The sequence below is a fragment of the Mercurialis annua genome, linkage group LG3 (genome assembly GCF_937616625.2).
Source record: "Mercurialis annua linkage group LG3, ddMerAnnu1.2, whole genome shotgun sequence".
NCBI lineage: Eukaryota > Viridiplantae > Streptophyta > Magnoliopsida > Malpighiales > Euphorbiaceae > Mercurialis > Mercurialis annua.
In genome coordinates, this window is record NC_065572.1 from 8,651,935 (window position 1) to 8,679,433 (window position 27,499).

The 27,499-nt window shown below is 31.8% G+C and overlaps 1 protein-coding gene across 3 annotated transcripts; it reads right to left on the reverse strand.

The window, feature by feature from the left end:
- Window positions 1-6,920: 6,920 nt before the first annotated feature.
- On the reverse strand, window positions 6,921-24,328 carry LOC126675471 (stromal processing peptidase, chloroplastic). 3 transcript variants are annotated; one of them, XM_050370117.2, is made up of 25 exons: window positions 23,985-24,327; window positions 23,641-23,881; window positions 22,633-22,862; window positions 21,984-22,185; window positions 21,502-21,549; window positions 21,269-21,376; window positions 20,972-21,160; window positions 20,585-20,878; window positions 20,372-20,473; window positions 20,000-20,134; window positions 19,119-19,343; window positions 17,852-18,055; window positions 17,567-17,737; window positions 15,825-15,974; window positions 15,280-15,417; window positions 14,819-15,046; window positions 14,580-14,732; window positions 13,605-13,731; window positions 11,800-11,932; window positions 10,415-10,535; window positions 10,247-10,327; window positions 9,260-9,361; window positions 8,944-9,094; window positions 8,543-8,688; window positions 6,921-7,326 (listed from the first exon to the last, which is right to left on the reverse strand). In XM_050370117.2, exons 1-24 carry the CDS (start codon window positions 24,194-24,196, stop codon window positions 8,597-8,599), a joined length of 3,837 nt encoding a protein of 1,278 aa, XP_050226074.1. In that variant the 5' UTR covers window positions 24,197-24,327; the 3' UTR covers window positions 6,921-7,326; window positions 8,543-8,596. The 3 variants fall into 3 exon arrangements, with proteins under 3 accessions (XP_050226074.1, XP_050226075.1, XP_055961167.1); XM_050370118.2 differs by lacking the exons at window positions 6,921-7,326; window positions 8,543-8,688; window positions 8,944-9,094; ... (1 more) ...; window positions 10,247-10,327; window positions 10,415-10,535 and adding an exon at window positions 11,104-11,278 and having other exon boundaries at window positions 23,985-24,328; XM_056105192.1 differs by lacking the exons at window positions 6,921-7,326; window positions 8,543-8,688; window positions 8,944-9,094; ... (1 more) ...; window positions 10,247-10,327; window positions 10,415-10,535 and having other exon boundaries at window positions 11,796-11,932; window positions 23,985-24,328.
- Between the last annotated feature and the right edge of the window lie 3,171 nt (window positions 24,329-27,499).

The window sequence follows — 27,499 nt, forward strand, 5'->3', positions numbered from 1 at the left end:
TTCAATTTACAATGAACGGTGTAGATCGTGAACATGACCCTCTCAAGTTCAAAATGAACTTGAGAGAATCCAAATCCATGATTTTTATGTGGCCATTATTTTTCTCGTTTTCCGATGTATGTTTTGTATCTTCTTGGCAGCATACTATCCTTTTCAATTTATAAATTGGCTAACATAGCACCTATAGCCAAAACACATTGCGTACTGAAATTATTATGCACTAAGATTGGCTTTGCTTACTATTTAAGTTTCATATTACTCTCTAACACTTTTTTCGCCCATATTTTTCTAAACGTTTCACCAACAAAAATCATTTGAACCAAATCAATAAAAGGTATCATTCCATTTTAACATTTACTTTTTGTCGAGTGGATCGAACGATTTTCTTTCACACAATATATAAAACTAAGACGCAATTAAGATTTGCTTATATAATATGCGGACGACCTTTATTTTTAATGTTTAGATTTTATTTGTTCATTTACCAAATACCTATATACGTATTTTTTTGCGAATCATGCTAGTTGAACATATTCGTTTAGGTTTGTTTTAAACAAGATGCCGAAAATTGTTGTTATATACTCTCTCCGTCCCAATAGAGTTGTCCACTTTGAGAAATTTTTTTGTCCCAAAACTCTTGTCCACTTTCAAAAAGTAATTAACTTTTACACCTAATTTTTCTATATTATCCTTATAAAAGATCCACTAATGAATAAATTAGAAGTAAATAGTAAGTGGACCCTATATTAAATAGGGGTATGACAAGAAAAGTAAGAAAAAGTTTATAAAATCTATAAACAATAATTGTTTTTCTTAAACTGTGTGATAAAGGCAAAGTGGACAACTCTATTGGGACGGAGGGAGTATTATTATTTGCTTGCGATAACGTTATCAAAATTACAGTTGTCTCGACATTTTTATAAGGTAGTTAATCAGGCGTGCAAATTCCTACGGGATGCGACCGTTGTTTTCATACAACTACGCCAGTGACTTGGTCAGATTCTTTGAATTTTTTGACCGAGATTTGAGAATGAAACTTTTAGGCCCTGTGATCTTTTGGCAAACATTTTTTAAGATACTATTCTTAAAACTGAATATATATTATGTCATATGTATTTATATAATTTAATATATAATAGTAAAGTACAATAAATACTTTATTCTATTGGTCAACAAAATACTAATGAATATATATTTAATATTTTTTATTTTATTAATCTATGTATCTATGTGTGGGTATTTAATAAATTATGGTCTTCTACACTATTATATTTTACGTGCAGCAATTTATACAATAGTTGAGTTTTCATTAGTTATTAAAGAAAATATATCTATATGTAGTATATTTAATAAAAAAATTGAATTTAACATTTATATTTTTTAATTCTAAATAAAACATTTTTGTAATCTATTGCATTATCCATTAAAAAAAATTCATTTGAATACACCAAATAATATAGAATATAAAGTTATATTTGGACTTTGTTAAAATATTGTCACTATTGTTTTGTCTAGTATTTAAAAGGATAAAAAATAACGGTAACATTTAACGGTAATAAAATGACTACTTTTTTTAACCATATATACTAACTTCACTATTTTTTTATTTCACACTTTTCATCATTCCTCTTCTACATTTTCATACTTTTCACATCACAACTCAAAATGAAACTGTTTATGTTTTTTATTATAATTACAATTGTTTTGTGGCTCATTAGTATATTAAATTTATCTGCTAACAAATTTAATGCCTTTTAATTTTTTTATACTTAATGTTCTCCCATTATTAACTCTAGCAATATTCATCGATTATGGATACTATCTAAATTGTAAAAATAGAATTAGTATAACAATGAGTGTTTTTTATTATATAGTTTAGTACTATCATTTTCTATGTATGTGTTTTAGGTTCTAAGCAGATTGCATAAAAATTGCAGAATTACAAGTGATGTGGATAAATGCGGTGATTTTCCACCTCAAAAAACTGAACAAGCAAGAGTTAAAGATTGTACCTAAATAGTTGCATTTTGCTTTCTTCAATGACATCATGTATCTCTTCTATTTCAAATTATATATTGTTTTTAACAATCTTATTCTATATCTAAATATTGTTATTTTTAATTAAATGTACTGAAAATTACATATATATTATTTCGGTTAGTAATTATCATTAAAAAATATGTTTCCCGAAACAAAACGAGGGTTATATACTAGTCTAATATAAAATGGACTGTAAAAAATTGTGTCTGCTAAATGAATTTTTTTAAAATGTTAAGAGTTAAGAAAATACATTTTTGAGAGTTTTTGGCCATTTTTATGGTTTTTCAATTTTTCAAAAATATGTTGCTTGACAAAATACGTATTCTCTCTCTCTGTCCAGTTTAAGAAGAGACAAATTGATTTTGCATCAAAATTAATAAAATAAAACAATATTTTATTTTATCATATCTACCCCTATTAAGTAGTATAATCTCACCTAATAATAGAATAAATGTTTGTAAATTGAATTGCATTAATATGTGCTTAACCTTTTGTATAAATTGAAGCTAGCAAAAAGAGTTTGCTATTTTTCGAGAAGTACTTCCTTAATTTATTTACCTTCAACCAAGTGTGGCCTTAATTAATGTGACCATTTTCTTCTCAAACTTCAAACCTTTTGTTTGTATTAATTTTTCAATTAGTGCAACTAATTTTTTTTGGCCTCTTTAAATAAGTACCTATACATAATTAAAATATTCTTAAAAATACAACGTTAAAGTTTGTTTTTAAAACATACAATTTGTATTTTCTTTTTGCAAAAATAACTTTTGTTATTCTAAAAAGTATTGTTTTAATCTCAAAAATACAATTTTGGTTAACCAGCGACATACTAGAAGGTTACTAAGGTTATACTAGAAAATAATTTATATTATAAATGCACAATTTATCACTAACGGTATTCTAAAAATAAAATTATATTTTTTTTAAAGTGCAGTATGTTTAAAATACACAATTCAAGTTTACCAACAGTTTACCAGCGATTTATTAACCATATATTTAAAATAAAAATTATTACAAATTTACTAACGGTTAACCAAACGTTTGCTGACAGTGTACTAAAAACAAGATTATTGGTGTACCATTAGTACACCATTGGTTAACCAACAATAAAACCATTACAAATTCAAACCTTCATTTATATTAAACTAGTTGAATTCTATTATAAACACCTATTGCTTTAACCACCGCAACAACCACCATCAGAAAAAACCTCAATCGTCTTTTTTCAATCCTAACATTATTGGTTAACCAACAACAAAACCTGGTCTTAAAAATACAAATCAAAAACTATTGTTGCTCATGGAGGATCTGATCTCCGACTTCGATTTGTTCATCATGGCGCAACATGTCCTCCATCACGACGACGGTCCAGCAGAGGTATGGCTGATCTCCTCCCTCTCCTTATTTCTGAATCTGAAATCATTTTAACTAGATCTATAATTTTATTAATTTCCTTCATTTCTTCCTGTTGGCTATAGGCCCTTATTTTTTATCTCTTGTTTTGATGACAACTAAAGCCCACTAATGTGCTAATTGAATTATTGCAAGGCCCAATTTCTAGAAGCATCTTGATCTTTCTTTTAGCAGCAAGGATGAAGGGCAGTCTCGTAATTAGCTTGATCAGTGACAGCTCAGCTCCATCAAGATGGCAGTGTACCTTGTACTACAATCAGCCTACCAGCACTATCAAACAAACCTGAGCTCAACCTGATTGGCCAGATCAGCCTAGAATAGGCTCCTCCTCTTGTCACCTTGTACACCTTGCATAAAGGATAAGAATTGAAGGAATATCCTGATGTGACTCAGCCCTACTCTCTAGAAGATTCATGGAGTCTATAAAAGGCAATCTTCTCCATTTGCAAAGGTGTGGAAAATCAAGTGAAAAAGATCAAGTTTCCACAATTTCAAGAGCTTCCAATCCTCGGTGATTTATCTCAAGAAAACTAGGAATAGTTTGAGTGAGAGTTCATACCATCTTTCTGTAATCAACTTGTGAGGAATAGATTAGGTTCTGGGTAGAATCAGATTTATTCTCTTAAGGGTATTAGTTTGCTGAAGCTATCAAATCAGCTTGTAAGTTACAGACTAGCTTCTGGGTAGAACTAGGGTTGTATTCTTATTGGCTTTATCTCTAGCCCGTAATAGAGATCTAAGAGTGAAATACTTAAGGATGGGGATCCTCAAGGAGTGGATGCAGGCAGGGTTGCCGAACCACTATAAAAATATGGTGTTCAGTTTTATGCTTAATTAGTTTCTGCTTTATTAGCTTCACCTAAAACTGTTTTTGAAAGAAAGCTTTCCTTTAAAACTAAACGTAACTTTCAATTATCTTAGTTTTTATACTATGTTAAAAAGGTTTTCATAAGTCTATATCACATTGCTCTCAAACTGGTCCATATTTGATTAGCTTGTAAAGACTTTATATTCATCAGGCCGAAGCTATTTCATTAGCTTTACATATTAAAGTAAAAGTTTTTTCTCAATTCACCCCCCCTCTTGAGCTATTGCTGGACCCAACACTTCCTTCTTCACCAACCGCACCACTCAGATTCATCCAAACAACTCCAAATTCAAAGAACAAACATCAGATCTTATTTCTAATGGAACAACCAAATGATGTGCGATGGCGAAGGGCTTGCGACGGCGGCAGACTTGAGGTTGGTGGAAATCCATGGCAACATTTGAACAAAACAAGAAATTGAATTAAGACAAATTCTCTAACTAATTTGAACCAAACAATTAAGACCACATGCCTGTTATAAGAGCGAACAGCCGCATCTAGCAAAAAAAGGGAGCAGCGACTTCGAATAGCATAATACAGCAAAAGCGGTGGAATGGAGCGGAAGCAAAAACGGCAAAAAGGGGGCAGAGAGCGGCTACGATGTTTGGCAGCAACGGCGCCGGTTGGTGATGAACGGTGGCTAGGAGAAGATGAAGATGACTCGCGAGGAGAAAGGAAGAGAAAATGGAGAATTGAGATCTTATATTAGGGTTTGCAGTGACTATTTTTGTTTTTAATTGCAGAATAAAGCATAAGATCGTATTTATCAAACACAAAAAGCATAAAAATCAAGCAAAAGAACATAATTATCAAAAACAGAAATAGTCACTGTATTATTGGGAATAATCTCACCTTTTTCCCGATATTGTCTAAAAAAGTCTATTGTTTTCAAAGTTATCATTCTGGCATAATGTATGAGTACTTTTGAGTAAACCAAAAATTGTTAGATCATTTAAGATTAGAAATCAGTTAAAAAATTTAATGAGATCAACTCTTTGATAAAATTGTCACCCAAACGTGACACGGACGCTACATCTAATTCTTACAATCATAAAATAGTTTTAAAAATAATAAATAAAAACAATAGTCTCAAGCTATTTACCAGCATTTTATCAAGGCTTAATCACCAAAAAATGCCAAACTTATACGTTTTGTGTCAATTATAGCCAAACCTTTAAAAATCACCAGATTTATCCAAAACTTATATGTTCTGTTTTTTTTTTAGCCATTTTTGAATCGAACCGGTTTTTCTGACACCATGTCGTCCACGTCACCGCCAACTAAGCAATTGGCTGGCATGTCAGCTGAAATATTTAAATAAAATTTGGCTATAACTGACACAAAATGCATAGGTTTGGTATTTTTTGGTGAATAAAATTAATTTTAAAATTAAATAATTAAATGATTAATTATGTTATAATAAAATTCATATATATTTAAAAAAAATATTTTTATTTAAGCTAATTAAAAATTAATTTATTTTTTACTAAATTTAAATAATTCTAATAATTGTTTTTACATATTTGAGGGATATATAATTAATTTAAATTCTAATAAAAACAAAAAATGTCATATTCATTTTAAAATTCATTTTTTTTAAATTCCAGTCGTTGGTTCTTTAACACCGTCGCCGTTTGAGACCCAATTGTTCGTTTTCCGACGAACAATCTGAGAGTAATATACACAACAAACATACGACAGTGTTCATAATTCAACTATACACACATAAACATAAAATTAATCACTGAATAGACTATTTATTTAAAGGACGAGTTTAATTATTTTCTCATTTTTTTTTAAAAAAAAAGTGAAGCTCATTGTGGTGTAATCAATATATATCATGATGTTTATAATCATAAACGCATATGTCATTTTACTCGGCATAGCCAAAAAATTACCTTTATTTACACATAACTAATTTATTTATTACCTAAACCAGTCATAACAAGATCTCAACAACATTAAAAATAATAAACCAAGTTTAAAATCATCATGAACATTAAATCCTTTCACCCAAATTTAATTCAATATAAATTCCTAAGTAATACATTAATTCTTTTTTTTAATTACATATTCATTAAAATATATTATAATATAAATTTATTAGATTTAATTAGGTTTAATAAGAAATTAAAATTAATATTAATTAATATTAAATAGGAAATATTAATTAATTTTAAATATATATAAATTTTATAAATGATATAATTAATTTACTAATTATTAAATTTAAAAATTGGCATGAATTTAAAATTTGGTTTATTCACCGAAAAAATACCAAACCTATATTTTTGTGTCAGTTATAGCCACACCTTATTTAAATATTTCAGCTGCCATGCCAGCCAATTGCTTAGTTGGCGGTGACGTGGACGACACGGTGTCAGAAAAACCGGTTCGATTCAAAAATGGCTAAAAAAGAAACAGAACATATAAGTTTTGGCTAAATCTGGTAATTTTTAAAAATTTGGCTATAATTGACACAAAACGTATAGGTTTGGTATTTTTTGGTGATTAAGCCTTTTATCAATTAGTCAGAACCAAGATTCAAATAAACAACAGGAAATGAAGTTGAAAATTGAGATAATAACGACAATGCAAATTAAAGAGAAGATTCGTTTAATCATTAAGCTTCCTAAATAATTTAATGCATTACATATATTGCTTCCATATGTTAGACAAAATTTGTACATTTACAATTTTGAAAAATGGGCAGCTCGTATAAAAGTTATGAATATAATGTGATCAAATGATTTTATGAATATTTGTACACTTAACTGTACGTAGATTCAAACTCTCTGCAGTAGGTGAACAATAAATGACCCTGTAGATTTTTGTTTGAGCCAATTGTATGGTGAGAAAGGAGTAAATAGACCAGTTGCACGCCAGTATCATACACCATTTTTTTATACATTGATGTCGAGTCGCAGCTCCAGTAGTTGAATCACTTTTGAAAAGTTCAGCTCCTATGCCTCGGATCCACAGTTTTCCACCATTCTAGAGGGGAACTGGAGTTCACATAGAAATGCAACAAAAAATTAACGACAGAAAAATAAGAAAATATACGTTTCTTTGGAGTTGGAAACTCCGGCAACCTGTTAAAACATTAGGATTAGGTGTAATTCAATAACATAACTTGAAAAAAAGGGTAAATTTATTTGGCTATTACCATAATTTGAAAAAGAAAGCTAAATTTATTTGGCTATTACCATAATTTGATACCCAAGTAACAAGAGAGCATCACATAATACAAAAATGAGATCGTAGCAACTAGCTAATGGTATATTTTTTTTTAGAACCTAGCCTTCCCGATTTTATGAAAAAAATTATGTATTTCTAACCGAATCGACTAAACCCATCAGTTCGGCTCATTTTTTGGTTTGCTCAGTTTTTGGTTTGATTTGGTTTTCGATTTGCTTTACACCAAAAGTGGATTGATTTTTTATTTTCAAATATCAAACCAAACCAATAAACTAAGTTTTTCTATAATTTCAAACCGAACCAAAACTGTAGTTTGGTTATTTGGTTTTGCACACTCCTAATGAGGGCACAAAAGAGAGACTGTCTGTGTAATTCCATATCCAGTGTCACACATCCTAGATGTTATACTAACTAGAATCCAGCAAATAGACCCCAGCTATAGAGCAGAATATCTTTCCAACTGTTAATATGGTTTAATGACTAAGCTCAAAGTTGTCCCATAGGATTCTCATGTGAGCAACACCAACATTGTTTTGATTAGAGAAAACACCTTATTGAAGTTTAAATCCACTACAAATAGCACCACTACAAAAAAAAAACTACATGATTCAGGTAAATATAACGTTCGACATACAAAAGACTAACAGAATGAAATTGCTCGAAAGAACAGAGAACAGCATTAACAACACACCCTAAAATATGATGCTAGAAACTGCTAAAATCTAAGGTCAAAGAGACGGCCAACTTCAACTACATCTCAGCACATGCAAGTAATATCTTATTTCAGTATTACATTGAATTCTTAGTCCATAGTTCAATCCCAACTACAAACATAACTTTAGTTATATTTTCCCTCTACTAAGAGATTTCCTTAGGCTATTAAAAGAAATGGATCAAATATGGATGCGGCAAACAAAAATTGGAAGTTATCTCGATACACTTGTTTGCCGATGTTTCATTAAGCCTCGATATGAATGCTATTTCCATTAAAACACATACAGTTTCATTAAATAAGATTCATACCTTCTGAACCTGAGTGCGTATAATTGCAGATGATTAGAATGATATCTAGGAGAGTCAAGTTGTCGGCCTTGTCATTGTAGATAAACCGCGCCCTGCAGGTATAACTCCTGGATATCCATCATTTGTGTCCTCCTCTTCCAAAGGAACTGCAAAGCATGAGTTTATCCAATTGGAAGAAAATTATTACGAGACCAAAAGTTTCTCTCCTAAAGTTAATCAATCCACATATGGTGCATCCAACAGAAACATAGAAAAGGAAAGGGTTAATAGATCAGTTTATCACTTCATGAAACAAAATTTTAAACCCCATAATATCAGTTAAAAAATATCTTATAACATTGGTAATATTAATTCATATATAAGGAGTGCCAACAAGCTAAATAGAAAGAGAGTAATTTTACCAATTATCTCATCACCGGCCTGGCTGCCTGCAACTCCAATGCATGAGTATAAAGAATCTTCATCAACTTTCAACTGTTCATATGCAATGTAGATGTCTTCAATAGTTGCCGCCTCATACAGTGAAGTGAGGTCTTTAATGCATGATATGTCCTGCAATGCAGAAGCATATAAAATTTGTTAGCTGTTAGTACTTAAAATAATATTTTCCATAAGAAAAGTACTGACATTTAATGAAATATATTTTAAAAAAAAATTTGAATAATGATGCAGAGGCTGAGAGTAGAAGTTCAAAATTCAAAGATACTAGTTCTCTACCTTTCTTGAAACTGAAGAAGCTTGTAAGTGAGCGAGCAATCCAAGCCAATAGGCATTTGACTTAACTTCAGCTTCATGTCTCATTAAAAGAGTCCGCTTTGCCTGTGAAAGAGGAATTTATGATTTTCACAACCAACAACACACAATATGAAGAAGAAAAAAAAACGCATAAACAAGAGACAATACTAATACAAGAAAAATGACCAACAACACTAATTAAACTAAGCAAACAAAAGAAATTAAAAGCTGAAAATAGGTATGTTCAAATCTGGTTTACTTCGATAATGAAATTTTAAAGGCACAATATTTAGAAGCATAACTTATACTTTTTTCCTTCAAATTATCAATATTTCACTTAAAATATCATCTCATCCTATGAAGCACCGACACTTCTCGGAAGCGTCGTATGAAGAGGGCGACATGCCAGGAACATGTATGTGACATATGGCAACATAAGTGTCCAAACAATTTACGGTCAAAAGGAGAAAACACGATGAGAAGACTCCAAGGAACACGCTGGGAGTATTTTAATGTTCGAGACTTATTATTGAAGTTAATTTTAATGAATTAAGTTTTTTTTCAGCTTCTTATTTTACTTAAATTTGAATGAATCACAAATATGAGATAATATGTAATTTATTGTGTATTAATATACTTTTGATATATATTTAAAGATATAATTCAATTGCCATATTCCCACTATGTTCGTGCCTCATTTTTTTTACAAAAATACCGTTCAACGTGTCAGTACACGTACTCGTACCGGTGCTTAATAGTTCATAAGAATCATAACCCACATAAACCAAATTTGAACACCCCTAGCTGAAAATAGACCCAATTCTTTAATTATAAAATATGCTATGAGCAAAAAAGTACTACTTAAAGTCAAATTTTTTATTTGATATGTTTGTTTCAATATATTTTTTACCATAATATCTTACAATATATAAGGATATGAGTAGTACTCTAATAATTTTGTAAACTAACCCTGTCCAACTCTCTTGGTGCAATCTGGTTGCTATGCAATCCTCTTAAGACACTCTTGCAGGCATCAACAGCTTTGTGTACCTGCATGTTTATCAAACCCAATGTTCGTGAAGCATTTGGAATGACAAAAGAACAATTAATGGGAAATAAAGGAAAATGAAAAATCACCTTGCTCGGAGTTGATGTCACAGATATCACATACCATCCAAGATTAAGCCTATCAAATAGGCTTAACTCAAACGAGACATCATAAGTCAGTCCAAGAGAATCTCTGACAGTGGTAAAAAGCCTGCATGAAGAGCATTCATGAACAACACAAATTTTTCTTAGCTCAGATGGTCACTAGTACTCTAGAGTCAAAAAATCTTATAAGACTCGTGAAAACAGAAATACTAATCGTTTTATATGCCTAGAATATCAACTATATATAAACTATGAAATTGTACACTTCAAAAACATAATGTTTCTAATTGTCAATGTCAAATGATAACATCCAATTTATAATCGGAGTATCAAACTATGCATTTGCAATGAGCATTTGATACAAATTGTTAGTAAAGCAATAATATCTGCAAAGCATCCATAGTAAAAGGATCCTTAATATCTTTAACTCTTTATCATTCTTGATTTTAACCACGTTAAATGAACTGTATCACATGCCACATCGTATAAGTGGCTCGGTGACCATTACTTTCTTAGTATACAGCAAAATTTGCTCAACTACAAAGGTTATGGCTATAATTGGATAGTTATGTTATTTTAATGTGGTTTAGTATTAATTCAAATAAAAGAAAATTTTAAAATACACGAGAGAGAAAATAAGCCAACCAGGGAAAGGGAGATTTCCATGAATGTGGAACCCCAACCCCTGTTTGGAGAGAAATTGAGCACGATGAGGGACAAATCTCTGTATCCACCCTATTCTGTTCCACCATTGGTCATGGACAAAAGGGATCATGAAACCACTGGTTAGGACTTCAAAAGTTTTGCTACATTCAGTGTGATTTTATTTTTCCTTCTCCCATCAAGCATCTGAATAAACACGTATTCTGATTAAGCACATTAGGCCAAAATACATGTCAAAGCATGTATGCAAACCAGACATTCCTACGTTTACATGCACATGCGAATCACATATGAGCATTAATATCTAAAACCAAGGTCCTAAAAAGGATCATTGCAAAGTCCAGATCTAATAGACTACTAATAGGCCACAATGACATTGTACATTACTACTTTTCAAAGACTGCGGATAGCAAGGAATTGGAGACATTTATGAAAAAAACATAACACCTTGAAAATAATATCATTATCTAAATTAGTCAGATTTGTGTTAGAATTCTTAACTTCAGTGATGGAGTTCACAGTTTTTGCAGAGATTGTGTTTTAAAACTATCATTTTACTTATCCTCTATGATTGCGTTGATTTATAAACTTAAAGTTCAAGCTCATTTTAATAGAAAGAGCTCAAATGGTCAAATATCATATCCGCTATTGCTAAATTACAAGGATTATATAACAGAGCTTGTAAGCAAAGTTCTTGAAAGAATTACCTTGAATTTATGATCTCTGCAAGGATCCCCATTGTTATCCCAAAGAAAAGAGGATGACCGCGAAGTTTTCTTTGCCCATCTTCCCGAACATCCTTCCCATGCATCAATGCTTCCTCAGACTTTGGAAGTGCATCTGCAAAATCATCACCCAGCTATGAGATATAAGTTGCATGTAAGCAGGAAGAGAAAGACATGTCAACTGTCCTGACATAAATAAGAAGAAAATCAAAATAATCTTTTCAAAGTATTTGGATATATACCAGAGCAGCATTCATTAATCATGTAAACCAAAATCAATTTCATATATAAAAGTCAAACCAGTGGTGTTTAACTTCTCTAAATATGTTATTGCAGTGGTTGTATTTACATTTCTTTTAAATCACGGTTATAACTTCTTAAAAAAATATCAAATGAGTGCTTTTAAATGTTTTTTGGCTACTAGTGTACTAAATAGGCAAAAGCAAGCCTTATATTTGCTCGCATTCTGCTTTCACATTGGAAAAAAAAATGGTAGTAGCATGTGTGCAAATAAATAAATAATACACTAACATACATAGAAATTAAAGTAGCAAACTACATTGGCAAATTCGAAATCTATTTAGTCCTAAATAGGTGCCTGAAGACTATAAATTGTTAAAGATACTTGTTTGACACATTTAAAAATTGAAATACTAATTGAAAAGAAATAGAAGTTCTGATATTGAAATAACATATTTAGAAAAAAGTTCAGACACCACTTTATGATGAAAAAATATATGATTAACAATTATATTTTTCTAATTGCAGGTTAATGTTTGCTATTTTATATAAAAAACAAAGCCTGAAATTATTTTTAATTGTTAGCAGAAACATTTAAAATAAACTTTACGTAGCTCTACAACTACAAGCCTTCTCTTTTGTGAAGTGAAGCATCATTTCTCACTATTCATTGTATACCCGTATATAATGAAAAACGAAAACCAAATTCTTTAGCAAAATATCCTAAAAAAATAAAACTCTATAATATCACTACAAGGGTTGTATACAGTGCTGAACATATCCACAAAATAATTTTCTTTCAGAAAAGCAATGATGATACAGGCCAAGCTCTGAGGCACCTAATTCCTCATAGTTTTCTGGTAACTTGCTACATAGGGCTTTGTCTCCAGGTCCACCCTAATTTGGTAACAATTTAGGCTACCACACAAATTGAAAACAAAACATAACTTTTCAACTCTCCATATCCCCAGCCCTCATGATATATATTCCATATCACTGTCCTAAGTTAAAAACACATGCAGTTGAACAGCCAGGAAACCTCTTATGAGATGGTACATTGTAATTTTGTTGCAACATTTTTCATAAAAAATAAAAATATAATATGACAGGATGATCTGAAACTCTAACAGACACGTAAAGCAGAGACGAGAAGGTGAAAAACCAAACAAGCCCGGACTGGTACAAATAACAGGATTGGTTGTCACAGACTCGGTCGTTGCTGGCTAATTCTTGAAGAAGTCAATATTAGAAGTATATTAATGTAGGATTCCTTCCATGAAAGCTAAAACATTGCATGCGTTGCAGTCTTTGTCAAAGGGGCTTACCCGATTATCAATTTTTTTGCCTACAAAATCAACTTGGCAAAATTCTTGTCCAAACTAGTAGTTTAGAAACGTAGTTTTCATATAAGATGATCTTTCAAAATTTCTTTATTTCAGCTCTTTTAATACTGTGATTGACGGAATTACAGGACGTAAGAAATCCCCAATGGAATGAACATAGAAAACAAAACGTTTTATTCATGTTATTATAAAGCAAAATTTTACCTGGCACAACTGCAATGTCACTGATTGACTCAAACAGGTCTTTTCCATCAACTGTGAAGCCCCAGCGATTTGGTGCAGGACCAGCAATGTATGCACACGCTCTCTCATCTGTATCCTTCAAGAATACCTGTTAATCCAAAATAAATCAACTTTTCCCATTTTGTCAAAATAAAGGCTAGCAGCAAAATTATAAAAATTGAGGAAATCAGTAGGAAACAGAGTAAGAATTTCATATAAGCCAACCCGAGCAAGCTGATTGCTACGTGCTTTTAGCCCACGGTACTGTTAAAATGATACTGAGCTCAGGGTTAGCATAATTTTTACATAGAGTGAGTCAGTCCAGAATATGCAGGACCTGATCTTGGGTCAACCTTTGGACAATCCTTGATAAGAACATATTAAGTGATTAAATGTAGGTCAGAAAATAAATGTCTGTTTAAGAGACATTCAACGGAAGAAAACATACTTGATAAAATCCAAAAACTAATGACCTAGATTGTCAGTGCACAAACACAATAAACACCAATTATGAAATGGAAACTATGAATGAATAAGAATGATCTATGCTTAGACCAAGTTAAGAGACCACATAGAAAAATTTAAACTAAGTGCCCATATGAAATAATCAGGGAGATAAAGGTAGATTATTAATTCAAAAAGAAAGGATCAGCTTAGCAGATCAAGTAGAGCCAGCCTGCATATTCACATTACTTCGCTCTAAATGTGCAAAATCATGGATCACATGAAGTTTATACCAAAGTGGAAAAATCATGTATTCTAGGTCAAGCGCATGAAATCAGGCCCAACTTCAAAATAACTCTCCCCAAGCCTTAGTTACGAATATTTCTACCATTGAAGGAGATGGCTCATTCGAAGCTCTAGTAACCTCAAAGTCCATCAGTATACCAGGTATTACAAAAGTGAATTCCAAATATAACAAATGTAATTTACAGTTAGGATAGATCAAAATCTCACTTGTTGCGACTGTAAATCCGTTGGTGATGGTCGAAACACGACTGGGTTAAACTTTTCTGCTCCACCCAGACCTATTGTTTCTCTAACTGTTCCCAAGTAATTGATAATACAAGACTCGATTTCCTCCTCTGAGAAATCTCCAACAATACTTACCTGCAGATGTGGACATACACCACAGTTAAATGATAAGAAATCTTGCATCCTGAAGTGACAAATCAGAGTTGAATACACATACATACCTCCATATTACCACCTACAAACTGATTCATCACTGCATCCTTTACGGATTTCAATGTTAAATTTTCTAATGATTGTGGTGTTGGCTCAATAAATCGCTCATCGCCATTCAACATTGCCGTCATAAGTTTGTGGGCAGTAGCACGCTCCAAGCTCTTGGGAATGGACCGGTAGTATGACAAGTATAACTGCCTTGCTCTATCAAAGGCATCATCCAGCCAGACACTATGCTGAGACACAGAAAAATAAGTTCTCAGCTGATGAAACAACAGTGAATGTCAAAATTATAAAAATGCAGCAATAAAAGAAAAAAGTTGGGCATCAGAATGTCCGTTGCATTAAAACTACTAGAATGACATGGTGAGATACTGCGACAATCAAAGGAATAAAAAAATGCTGACGGCATGTCAGAAAAAAGCCACAGCTATTGCATACATTGGCATACAGTTGAAAAGCATATTACCTCAAGTACCATATGGAGTAGTTCAAATGCAGCGCGCATCCCATTGTCTCTCAAAGTAAAACGAAATTCCATACAAATAAATTCCTCTGTTGACTCCAAAGAGCAATTTATCAAGTGATTCACACAAAACAGTTCCACCTGAAGAAGGATATAAGAAAGATATGAGCCACAATGATCATCTTGGGAAAGTAAGAGAACTAGGCTACAGATGGCATTACTAATTTAGAGTACTATCATCACAGAACAGTGACTTGCCACAATGTAAAAGGAAGCAGCAGTAATAGAGAATATAATCAGCTAAATCAATGCTTTAAAAGTAGTGCATAATAAATCAAATTTTGAGTGTGATTGTATCCGCTTGTCATAATTGGCAACTGTATTCCTAATATTTTATATTCTTTTCATGTTTCTTGAGAAAAGGAAAAGATCAAGAATTTCTTAAATCAGCACAGCTCTATTTGAACCAAAAACTCTATGTTGTAAGAAAGAAAATTGTTCAAAAATAAAGATGCATTCTTCTTTAATATTCAGAAGTGTTCACTTACCTGCTCTCTTGAAAAATCACCCACGCGACCACCCTCACTGAGTGTTCGAACACCCACAATAACAGCACCTTTTGACTCTGTAGTTTCAGAAGCTCGCCCTCCACCAACTATAAGTCGCATTACGCCTGCTCTGGATTCGCTTTCTGAAATCTGTACAATAATGGATTTATAAATGACTAACGGTGTATGATACTTTAAATTTTTAACTTCAAATGAAGAAATATTAAAGCCATTTGCAGCATATATCCCTATCCATATATAGAAGCAATGAAAAAGAAAAATTCGAGTTTAACCATATAGTATATGATTAATGAGAATGTGTAAAATGAACTGTTACAGCCTGTAAATATGTGTAAATTATAAATCAGTTATAGAACTTTACTATATGGATTAATTAGGAAGCTTAATAATAGAAGCCAATATGTCTAATTTCTTATTATGCTCGAGCAATACTCTGTATATTTATATGTGTTATCATTGAACAAAAACATAAAATTTCTCTCCCTTTTGTGGGTTTACATGAACCAAGGTCGCGTTTTTCCAGAAAGATGAACGGCAAGTTCGCAAGCATAGTCGTAAAATGGTCTAATGATAGTTACTGAAGTCTATTTAGATCTGCATATATAGAATCAAAATTCAACAAAAGGCAGACAAGATTTGATGTAAACAAGTGTTCACTACACAATTACCCTTCTTCTGGTGGCCTATTTTTCAATACCTTGTGAAACTGCAAAGGTTCTCCTAGTGTTGTAACTATTTGTTGGTTACAAGAACTGATAAAACCAGTAATTTGAGGATTGTAACCGTACAAGTGCGACGGCCTATCAAAGCCATCACATGATGTGTTTTTTGCATTTTTATAATGATGAGATAAATAGACATTACTTAAAAAATCACTTACATAAAGTCTTTGGGACATAAATTTTTCAAGTTGTTTAGCTGAAGATCATAAAGCTTTATTGTCAATTGAATTCCATAATTTCAAAGAACAAGGCCTTTGCAGTTTCACAAGGTTCTTTGCTCAGTACTTACTAGAAATTTTCACCAATCTCAATCATCGACACGTACTCCAGACATAAAATTGTTTTTCAGTCCTAGCTTCTTCGCCTTGATCTGCTTTTCAATTTTATAGTTGGAAAGTGTAAACGTCTTCAGTAGGTTTGGAATTTGCTATCCTAGTATGTAGTACGGAAACGAAAATGGCGATGCAGTTTTTTCAAAATAAAAGAAATGAAAATGTGGGGGAACATGTAAATTAAAAATATAGACATATTTATAAATATTAAAAAATTAAAAAGTTCTATATATATATCAAATTTTGTTTACAAAAAATATTTTCATTTATGATCATTAATAAAATAAATTATTACGATATGATTAAATTTTAAGTTTATAATAAATAATAAAAAGGGTAAAATATGACCTACAATAAAGAGATTGTGAATTATGGATGACATTAATAAGGTCTGTGAGTAGCTAATTAAGTTTTTTTTTAATTTATAGGTAAGTCTTTTGAAAATATTTAGGAACGGATTTTCTAATAAGAACCGGGAATGCTTTTTATTATTTACAGAAACGGACTCGAAATATTTCATATGAATTTCCGAGAGTTTCGGAAATAGACAAATGCAACTTTCGCGAAATACTAAGAGAAAATTCAGCAGCATAATAAGGAACTCAGGGCAAATTAATTTATTTACAGTAAACTAGTCAACAACTGTATAGAAATACATATCATATACCTTATAATTTACGGCAATTCCATTTGAAAGACGACATCGAGTGATTCCTGTCTCTTGGTCATGCAATTTCAAAACATTTACTTCTGGAAGCAATGGGACAAAAGAGGGTCTGCGTTGTAACTTTAACTCCTCTAATTGTGATGGAGATATGAGTTCCTTTGGCACTTCAAGCTGGAACACAAAGCAAATGTGAATTTAGCATGAAGTTCTCTGGTTTGTCTTTTCTATAAAAATGTCAAACAACTTGATTACAAAATGGAAGCTAATGCAAAGACTAATATAAACCTCTGGCTCAGCCTCAATTGGTCCATCCAATCCAGATTTTATAGCCGTCGTGATCTCACTTGGGGAAATCTTGAACTCGGTTTCACCCACTCCTTCAACATGCACTTTATTTGGGACACATGCAACAATAGCTGCAGGAAGTGGTGCAGTGGGATTTCCAAAATCTGAGATAAACTCGAGTACTTTTGCACCAACAGAATTAACCTATACCATCAAAAAGAGTAAACAAATAGTAAGTTTAGAAAAAACAAAATAAAAAAAAACAGATTAATAAAAATTGATTCCTTTTCAGTCACAAAATTGTGAGCTTCATAAAGGACAACATGTTAACTGAACAAGCAAGCCACATTGTTAGAAGACATTTCCCATCTACATTAAACAATGTTTATTAACTTAATTTTCAATAATTAAAACTAAAATACATTAATAAACAAATCCAAGATGCAAGAGAACCGAAACATTTAAACTATGATTAAGCCCTCAACAAATAGAGACATATAGGCACTTGAGCTTTTAAATTTCTCTAATGATTTGAGCGATAACACATATATTGAGAGCATATGACAGTGTGAAACCGTATGCGACATCCATACTATTTAATAGCGTAAACAAATCCCAACTTACTAGACCTATTGGTCTACTGCATTTCCATTTACACTTAAACCGCTATCACTATAGTTGCTAGAATCATATATGGTTCATATTTGATGTAACCCTATTTTAACTTCATTTAAACATAAAACAGCCCCTACCACGTTTCCCAATTAATGTGAATGGGTAAAAAACACTGAACATAAAATAAACACAACCAACTGATAGTCTCATGTATGCATTTACATCATTTACTCCTACCTCGTAGGCCATATAAGTTTTTCACAAAAAAGAAACAATTTAAAGTTCATTATTGGTATTTTGATGCAAAATACTATGCTGAAGCATATGTCGCGTCATTTTATGCAAAAATACTATGCTGAAGCAAATGTCGCATCATTTTATGATATGCTCCCACACCTGACTTCAGGAATTATTTTTCTCCTAAGTAAGTTTCAAGCATGAAGTATCAAAAGTATGCAAAAATGGTACTAGTAGGTGATTCCAAGTCCTGTTAAATGCATAAGACTGTGCTATCCAAGATGAAAAACACAAATATACACAGTATGCAGCACTAAATTAAAAAAGTGTCTGTTGACCAACCAGTGATAATGAAACTGAAAAAAAAAATGAAACAAGAACTGAAAGGTAGAGGCATTTTATGATTGCAAATTACCTCCTCAAGAGTAACTGTCCCAGCAACACCAACCAAACTCTCGTGGCCCTGCCTTTGATCCATAACAGTATGGCCTAGTGCATCACTCTCCATAATAAACTCCAAGTTGTCGACTGAAGACACATTATCAATCATAGCAGCAAGATGTTCGCTATCTTTTAGAAGAGCGTCCATGTAACGAGTTAGTTCACCCTTTGTAACACCAAATTCTTTAAGTCTTCGAACCTACACGAAACAAGAAAGAAATAGAAAAAAAAATATTCATAATATCATTGTGGACGATCAACAACATCATGCCAAATAATAGATTTCATAGTGGTAATCAATTTTGTCAAGATAAAACAATCAACCATAACTCTGGTAGTTGGCCAATAAAGAGCCAATAGAAATAACTACTTGCTTTCCCATGTGCAACCATGAGCATAAAAGATTATTAAACTTGGGACTTTAATTTTTAGATAGAAAGAGAATATACCAAAAAATGAATAAATTAAAAAATTATAACAAAGAACAAATATCCTACTTAATGAAACCAAATGCATAAGAACAAAGATTTAAATCACAAAGCTCACCAATTCCTTAAAATACAATGACAGCCCAAAGCTCAAGCTTTTGAAGGAGCTACGAGGATAGATTAACCCCCAATGATTGCTACAACGACACATCATACCAAGAACTCCTATAACTGATTTCCATATTCTATTTTCTAGAGCATTGACAGGCAGCATGAAATCTAAAAAAAGCCCTTAAAATCCACGGCTAAACATCAAAAGACCAATTTTTACAACTCCTGAAAATATGATGAGAAAACCCGACCAATGAATAGTAATAGCAAATTTTCAGTGAGAAAATTGCTAAATGAGGAAAGAGAAAGCACAAACCTCTTGAACAGCAACTTTAATCGCACTCTGCCAATTCTTGGGCTCTGCAGTTACAGTAAGAGTTGTGACAGTGCAACCTTCTCTTCCAGAATCACTGTGATCCAATTCAATCGAGGTAAAAGGCGGATTTGAACTCTGAAAATTTCAATAAATAATAAAAAAATTAATGCACTAACCAATATATAAGGTAGAGCATAGAGGTAGCAATTAAACCTCATACTTGTTTTATTTCCACTTACACTTGTTAATGATATAATAATTTCCATTTAGAACACCAAAATATCAAAACGCGAGAAACCAATATATATCAAATATAAAGTAGACAATCTATTGACAGTAATTAGTGAAACCGTATGCACAAAAACGGCATACCTTATAACGTGTGTTAATGCGAAAATGCAATGCAGACAGAAATATCCTCTTCATCAAAACATTACGCAAGTCACCATACGTGTGGACCTTACTCACTGGAATCTGTAATAAAACCCATTAAGCCAAAATCCCAAATTACGTGCTAATAAACTTAACCGAAACTGCAAAAAAAACATTTAGAACAGGTTTTGACAATGTAAACAGCAAATATACCTTGCAAAACATATTAAATGAGAAATGCTGAAGTAACTCGTGCTGAAATATGTGTGGCGACTTCATAAGGGCATTGCTTCCCGGGAGTGACCAATTGTGTTGCACAGGTGGACGAACTGCATGCCTTTCCCTTTTCAAAATTTTAGATTGATCTGTAGAGACTTTTTCTGGGGATGAACTTCCAGGCAGCCCAACTGAGAGTTTAGGAACAAGAAAACTAGCCATTGCACCAAATGCACTAGAAGCAGGACTTGAAGTTGTCTCATTTTCAAGGCCAGTTTGTGCAAAGACAGTCTGCATGACAACAAATGCGATAACTCTTGGTTTTTTCTCTCTTTCAAAGATGAAGCATTATTGAAGCACAAAAAAAAAGACTTCTACACATACTTCAATCTGGTGGACGGTCTTTGAGATGTTGCCAATGTCTCCAACAATATACAAAGTAGCATTTGCTGGAAAATACCACCGCTCGTGGAATTTCCTAATTTTTTCTGCATCCCACTTCTTAATTTGATCTTCCAATCCAATAGGAAATCTTTTGCTCAACTTGTTTTCAGAATGCAAATGCTGCAACAACTGTATTTTAAGAAAAACAAGTATTGTTAAAGAAAAAATACCACTAACTATCAATATTAAACCGCTAGATTGTTCCAGCTTCAACAAAGAAACAAAATTAGGCTTTACCTGACAATCTACACGATATTCTATTGTGTTCATCATTTGTAACTCCGATAGAATAGCACGTCTTTCTTTCTCGACTCGAGAAGAAAGGAACTTCGGGTGGAAGGCTATCTGTTCTTATGAAACAAGCAATTACGGAGAGCACGCCAAGAGTAAGGAAAGGCATTCTGGATACATATGACAATATCATAATAATAAATGACCACCCAACGATATTCTATTGTGTCCATCATTACCTCATTCAAAGCATCGAGGACAGATAGAAGTAGATCATCGTCGCCATCCTGATAAAGATATTCAATCTTTCATCAATATATACAAAATGTCTTCCAGTAGACCAAATAAAATATGTAACAAATAAGTAAAGAAACGCGCTTAGATTAGATATCAACACATCAAGAATTCATCTAAGAAAGAAAATTTTATTCTTAGTGCCACTGAGCATACTAAAAACTTATATTGTTTAGCTTATGAACAAACATACTTACGATAGATATTGAATTTGTATTATATTGGTACACTCTTAAAATCCAAAAACGAAAAACATATCGGTAAATAACAGAATATGTATCATATTTGGTGCTTCATGCATGACCAACAGGAATAGGCTACTTTTCACTTGGAATTGAGTAACGAAAGATGAACATGATAAATTTTTTGACATTACTGTCCAATTTCACAAGCATTCAAAAGATATTACTTTGCGAAATAGCAAAACCTTTGCAGTAGTAGTAGGTGAATGGATGTGGAAAACAGTATGGTGGAAATCCGTGTAAGCATTAGATCTGGCCCCTGTCCCAAGAAGTTTTTCACGTTTCTTACTTCCAAGGAATGCAACATGCTCAATCATATGTGCAATTCCTTGCTCATCTTCTTCCTCGTCTATTGACCCTGCATGAACTTCCATATGTGCCTCAAATCTGAAATAGAAAAAGATGTTTTGAATATGAAAGAGAGATAAGAAGAGGCATCGATTGTTGGACCTCATAAGAAGTAAGCACCTACCATATTTAACTGCTCAAGCATATACATATGTAAATATTTTTTTACTTAACTAAATCTTTTTACTTCACTTTTAACATTTAGGGATGCAAACTTTTTTCTATGACTTCAGTATCTTCACTTAAATATGTCATACCTCATCTCCACTTTTTAAAGTCTAAATTAATGCTAACCAAGAATCATTCTATGATAAAAAAGAAATATTGGCAGCCTAAAAGAGGGTCTCACTACCTTTCAATTGTTACATATGATAATGATAGAACACTAACATGATTGAATAACACAAAAATTTAAAAGGCACGTATCACAAGCAAGACCATCCTTAAAGTTAACATATAAAGTACAAAGAAATGCATAAATTTTACCTATTTGGTGGAACTTTATTTGGTAATATAAGATAACGGAGGCCATTTTTCAATTGCCCTCTGTACAACTTCGGGTGAATTGGGAGTTCAGTGCTTAAAACTTCAGCTAATCCCGTTTCAGGATATAAATCTGACTCTTGTCTCTCAAGAATACCATCCGGGCAGACTGTACTTGCAGCATGAGGTTCATTTGGACCAACCGAAGCGCAGGGAACATGAGGATACTTCACCTGAAAAATAGTTCACATAACAATCACCAGACCATGCCATACTTTAATGTGCAAAGACGAGTATGGGTCAAGTTAAAGCTACTCAAGCGGCAAAAGCAGAAAATAGAACAAGTTCTTTTGTTGCAATTGTTATATCTTACAAAAAATAACACGTAAGCACTACAGATAGAATAAAAGCGCGCAAAATCAAGCAAGGATTTTAAGCTCGGGAATCTCAAGATTGAGAATTAAGCTACCAGCAGTGCAGTCAATCTACTTCAGGTAATCAGGAAGCTTGAGCTCAATTTTAAACTGCTACATAGATACAGGTTTAAGCTTTGCAGTAATGTTTTAACATGAACAAGTCATTAAATTTGAATGAAAATCACACATGAGAAGAGTACTACTGCAGAAGTTCTCAACCTAGCCTGAAAACTACGCGCATGATGTATTGAAACAGCACTATTTCCTGTCTAAATAAATCTTCCACCTTTTTAATTGTAACTACCATGTATAATGTACAATAAAATTGTAGTATCCAAATTTTATGTTACTTTTGGCATGACTTCCAAAATAACATTATTTTTTTCAGTCGATAAAACTGAAGGACAGCAATTAAAAGCACGCTGAACATGAGAATTCGTTAAATAAAATTCAATTGAATTGAACTCTTGCATTTTTTTAAGACTTTCCAAACAAGCATAAAGTAAATAAGGAAGGAAGCAACATTTAACTTGTTCACAAACAACAACACATAATTCGGAACAAAATGAGCTTGAGAGTAGAATAGATTACTAACCGAAACAAAACCAGGCAAATGAAAAGCAGATTTGTCAACAAAAGCTCCGGGAACACGTCGCGCAATACCGGAATGCTTTCCACGACGACTGTTATTAGAAAAGCAAGTGATGCATTTATTATTCTGCTCTAAAAGAGAAGTAGCAGCCGCAGCCGCAGAACTACGTCGTTTCCAAGCATTATTACTCTTTTTTCTCTCAAAACAACTCAATCCTGCTCCATCACTACCTTGATTTTTCCACCTGAAATACAAATGAAAACAAAAACAACAAAAATACTCATAATCAAACATAATTTAATTCAATGAATTAAATTAAGCGAATTGAAAAACTAAACAAAACCTGCCTCTTAGGATAAATTGTGATGGATTTCGAATTAGTCCGATGATGAAATTGAGCCAAAGGAGTAGAAACAGCAGCAGAGAGCGGCGGCAAACACGGCGGTTGTGCAGGGCGGAGCCGGCGGTAGCTTGAAGAAGACTGGATTTGAGGTGCGCTCATTAGAAAGGAACTTGAAGTGGTAGCTGCTGCTGCTGCTGCTGCTGGATTTGAAGACATGTTTAAAAAAAATTTCTCTACTCAAAAATAATTTAATTACTCATTTAAAACTGTAACAACGACCATACAGAGAGAGAGAATTTGTTTTCTAAGCTTTTATCGGTATTTCTCAGCCACTCTGTTCGTTAGATTTTTTTTATTAATTTTCTAAGTTTGCCCTAAAATAAATATCAGCCTTTTTTTTGCGTGGAAAATAAATATCAAGCTGATTATACAATAATAAGAGAAATTTATTTGTTGCTATTTATTTATTTAATAAGGTCTAATTATTTAAAAAACCTCCACCTTATAATATTTTTTCGTTGATACTCTGACATAGGAAAAAATTCATTTGTACCCTTTTTTTGATTTTTCATTTTCATCTCTATCATAAAGAGTTAATTTGACCTCTTTTCATTTAAAAAAATATTCAAAATGATCCTCTATATTTAGCTTATATTATAATTAAACATTAATATTATTAATCATTTATAATATTTTCATCCTTTAATTAATTTAATTGTCAAAAATTTAAATTTTAGGGTAGAGATGAAAACAAAAAATCAAAAAAAGGGTACAAATAAACTTTTTCCTACGTGAGGGTATAAACGAAAAAATGTTACAAGTTGGGGTTTTTTTTAAGTAATTAAGCCATTTAATAATGATAGGCAATATTTAATTTTACAAGAGGTGAAGTAATTATAGAAAGCGGGCAAATGTTACGGTGCTACGGCGGCTCTCCATTATGTTTGCGTGGCTTTATTATGTCACTCCATTTTTATGGTGAAGGTTATAGAAATCAATAATTTGTAGAAAATGTTTAAAAAAATTAAATTGTGGAAAATGTAATTTATTATTGAATAACAAGTTTTATGAAAATTTTACATTTGAAAAATAAAAACTAATTGGGTTGTTTAGTTTTGAAAATAAATTTCTATTTTTTTATTTTCCAAACTTAAAAATACATCTACTAGTGTATCATATTTTAGTGGTTTAATCACTCAAAAATCCTCACCTTTAACCCCTTTTACTATTACATCCTAATGTAGGAATTTCTCCAATTTTACCCTAATTTGAGGTTTTATGTTTCAATTGTACCCCAAAGTGTTAAATTAACATCTTTTTATTTAAAAATAATTGTTTTTTATTTATTTTTATTAATTATCAATAACTTTATAATATCAAAAACAGTCAAAAAATGTTATTTACACAAAACAAAACGAATTAGATTTACGAAAAATAATCAAAAAGATCCGTCTAAAAAACTATACATGAATCTGTTCTTCGAGAAAGAACGGACCCAAATATGGGTCCGTTCTTCCTCGAAGAACATACTAACATAGTATGTCCTTCAATGGAAGAACAAATCCAGATGTGGTTTTTTTGGTCTGGTTTATAAATCGGAAGCGGCTTTCATTTATTTAATTTTTAATAAAATTAAAAAAAATATTCATTTAGGACTCATTTGAATGTTTAAAGATTAAGGATTTATTTATATTTTCTCAAACATAAAAGAATATGTTATTGTCCTTCTATTTGATGTTTTTGAATTTTTCATCCTTGTAATAATTGAAGTGACAAAAAAATTAAACTGGGGGTACAATTGAAATATAAAACCCCAAACTATTCTTAAGTTAGGATGTAATTGTAAAAACGGCTCAAGGTGGGGGTTGATTAAGCCTATTTTTATTTTTATATGTTAGTTGAAAAATTCATATAAATTATATTTTTATTAAAATTGTCCATTAAAAAAATTTCATTATAATTATTGTAAACTTGTCTAATATAACATGTGTATATATACAAGCAAATTACTTTGGCGTGAACATTTTAAAAAAATATTAAATAAATCTAAATTGTTACATTAGTAAAAAAAATTAGGAAGATAACAAAGTGTTTAATTTTATCATAATTTGGTTGAGTTATTTGTCATACTTGTTGCTATGTTGTGTTTGGTGTATTTAGAATTCAAGAGTTAGGCGTGTTTGTTTGCCGTATCGATTATTAATTCTCGATTAATTGTTAGAATTACCTACTCTTAGGCGTTCGGTGTCGGAAGAGTTGTAGCAGTGGGTTCATGCATTCAGCAGAGACTGTGAGTTGATTTTACTATATTTATATTATTAAGTAAATGGTATTTTTTTGTCAAACTCTCTATCTAAAAATCTATCTCCCTTCTCTATAACTAAAACCCAACAAACTTAGTTTAGAGTGTGTGACTTTTTGGCCGGAAAACTACCTCATTCACCATCCGTTTTTTAATTTCCGTTTTTAGTTTGTTTTTATTTCAAATAATTACTCCATAAATGAAGTTTGTTGTGCTTTGTGGATTCGTTTTTGACGTTTTCTGAAAAATCTTGGCTTTATTGAGATTTTTTGATTTGTATGTTAAGGATTTATGATCCAAAGAAGAAACTTTGAATTTTGTTGGCTTGCATGTTAAAAACTTCTTATTTAAATGATGATCCATAAACCATTAAATATTGAAGATTTTTTTCAATATTTTTTTTAGTTGTTTGTTTTTTAATATTTATTTTGATAGTTGTTGGTTTACTAACTATAAAGGATCAAATGGTTTATCGGCAATAGACGATCGAGAATCAAGTCAGGACGTCGCCCCTACGGGACTTTGTTTTTTGTTGCGTGCCAAGATGGCACCTTAGCGGGATTTCGTTCTTAATTTTTTTTTTTCGATTATTATCTTTTGCTTGCATTTTTTGTTGTTTCATATTTTCTTATTAGATTAGAGTTTTTAAAAAACTATATATTTGCTTGTTGTTATGTGGCTTTCATATTTGTATTTTGATCTTCTTATTCAATGAATTTATCTCTGTTAAAAAAATGGTACTTTAATATGTAAAAGTATTTTATTTATCGTTTTCGAATCGGTTTTCAAAATAATTGTATGGAAACTTGAACATACTTTCCTACTAGGCGGCAATAGGACTGTGTGCGCACCGATAAGAATCAATTTAGGAATATGGATATACACGTATAATGGAGGATATAATGTTGTTGTTCTCGGTCAATTAATTTTTTGGGCCATGTTTAATGATAGTACTCGGTGGATTAATTTCGCAGGCTATACGCTAGTGAAGTATTCGGTTGATTAGATTCTCGGCTTCACAACTTGTGGATTGAGCGAAATTAATGATTGTCACAACCCAACTCTAAGAATCAAGAACGATGCTAGAAAATTGGAATGGTTGCTCCGAAATTCGTAGCAAGCCTGACTTTCTCTTATCAAAATTTAACATAAACGGTTAAATTTTTTTTTAAAAACCACCTTTTAAAAATACTCATAAAAATTGGTTATAATTTTTT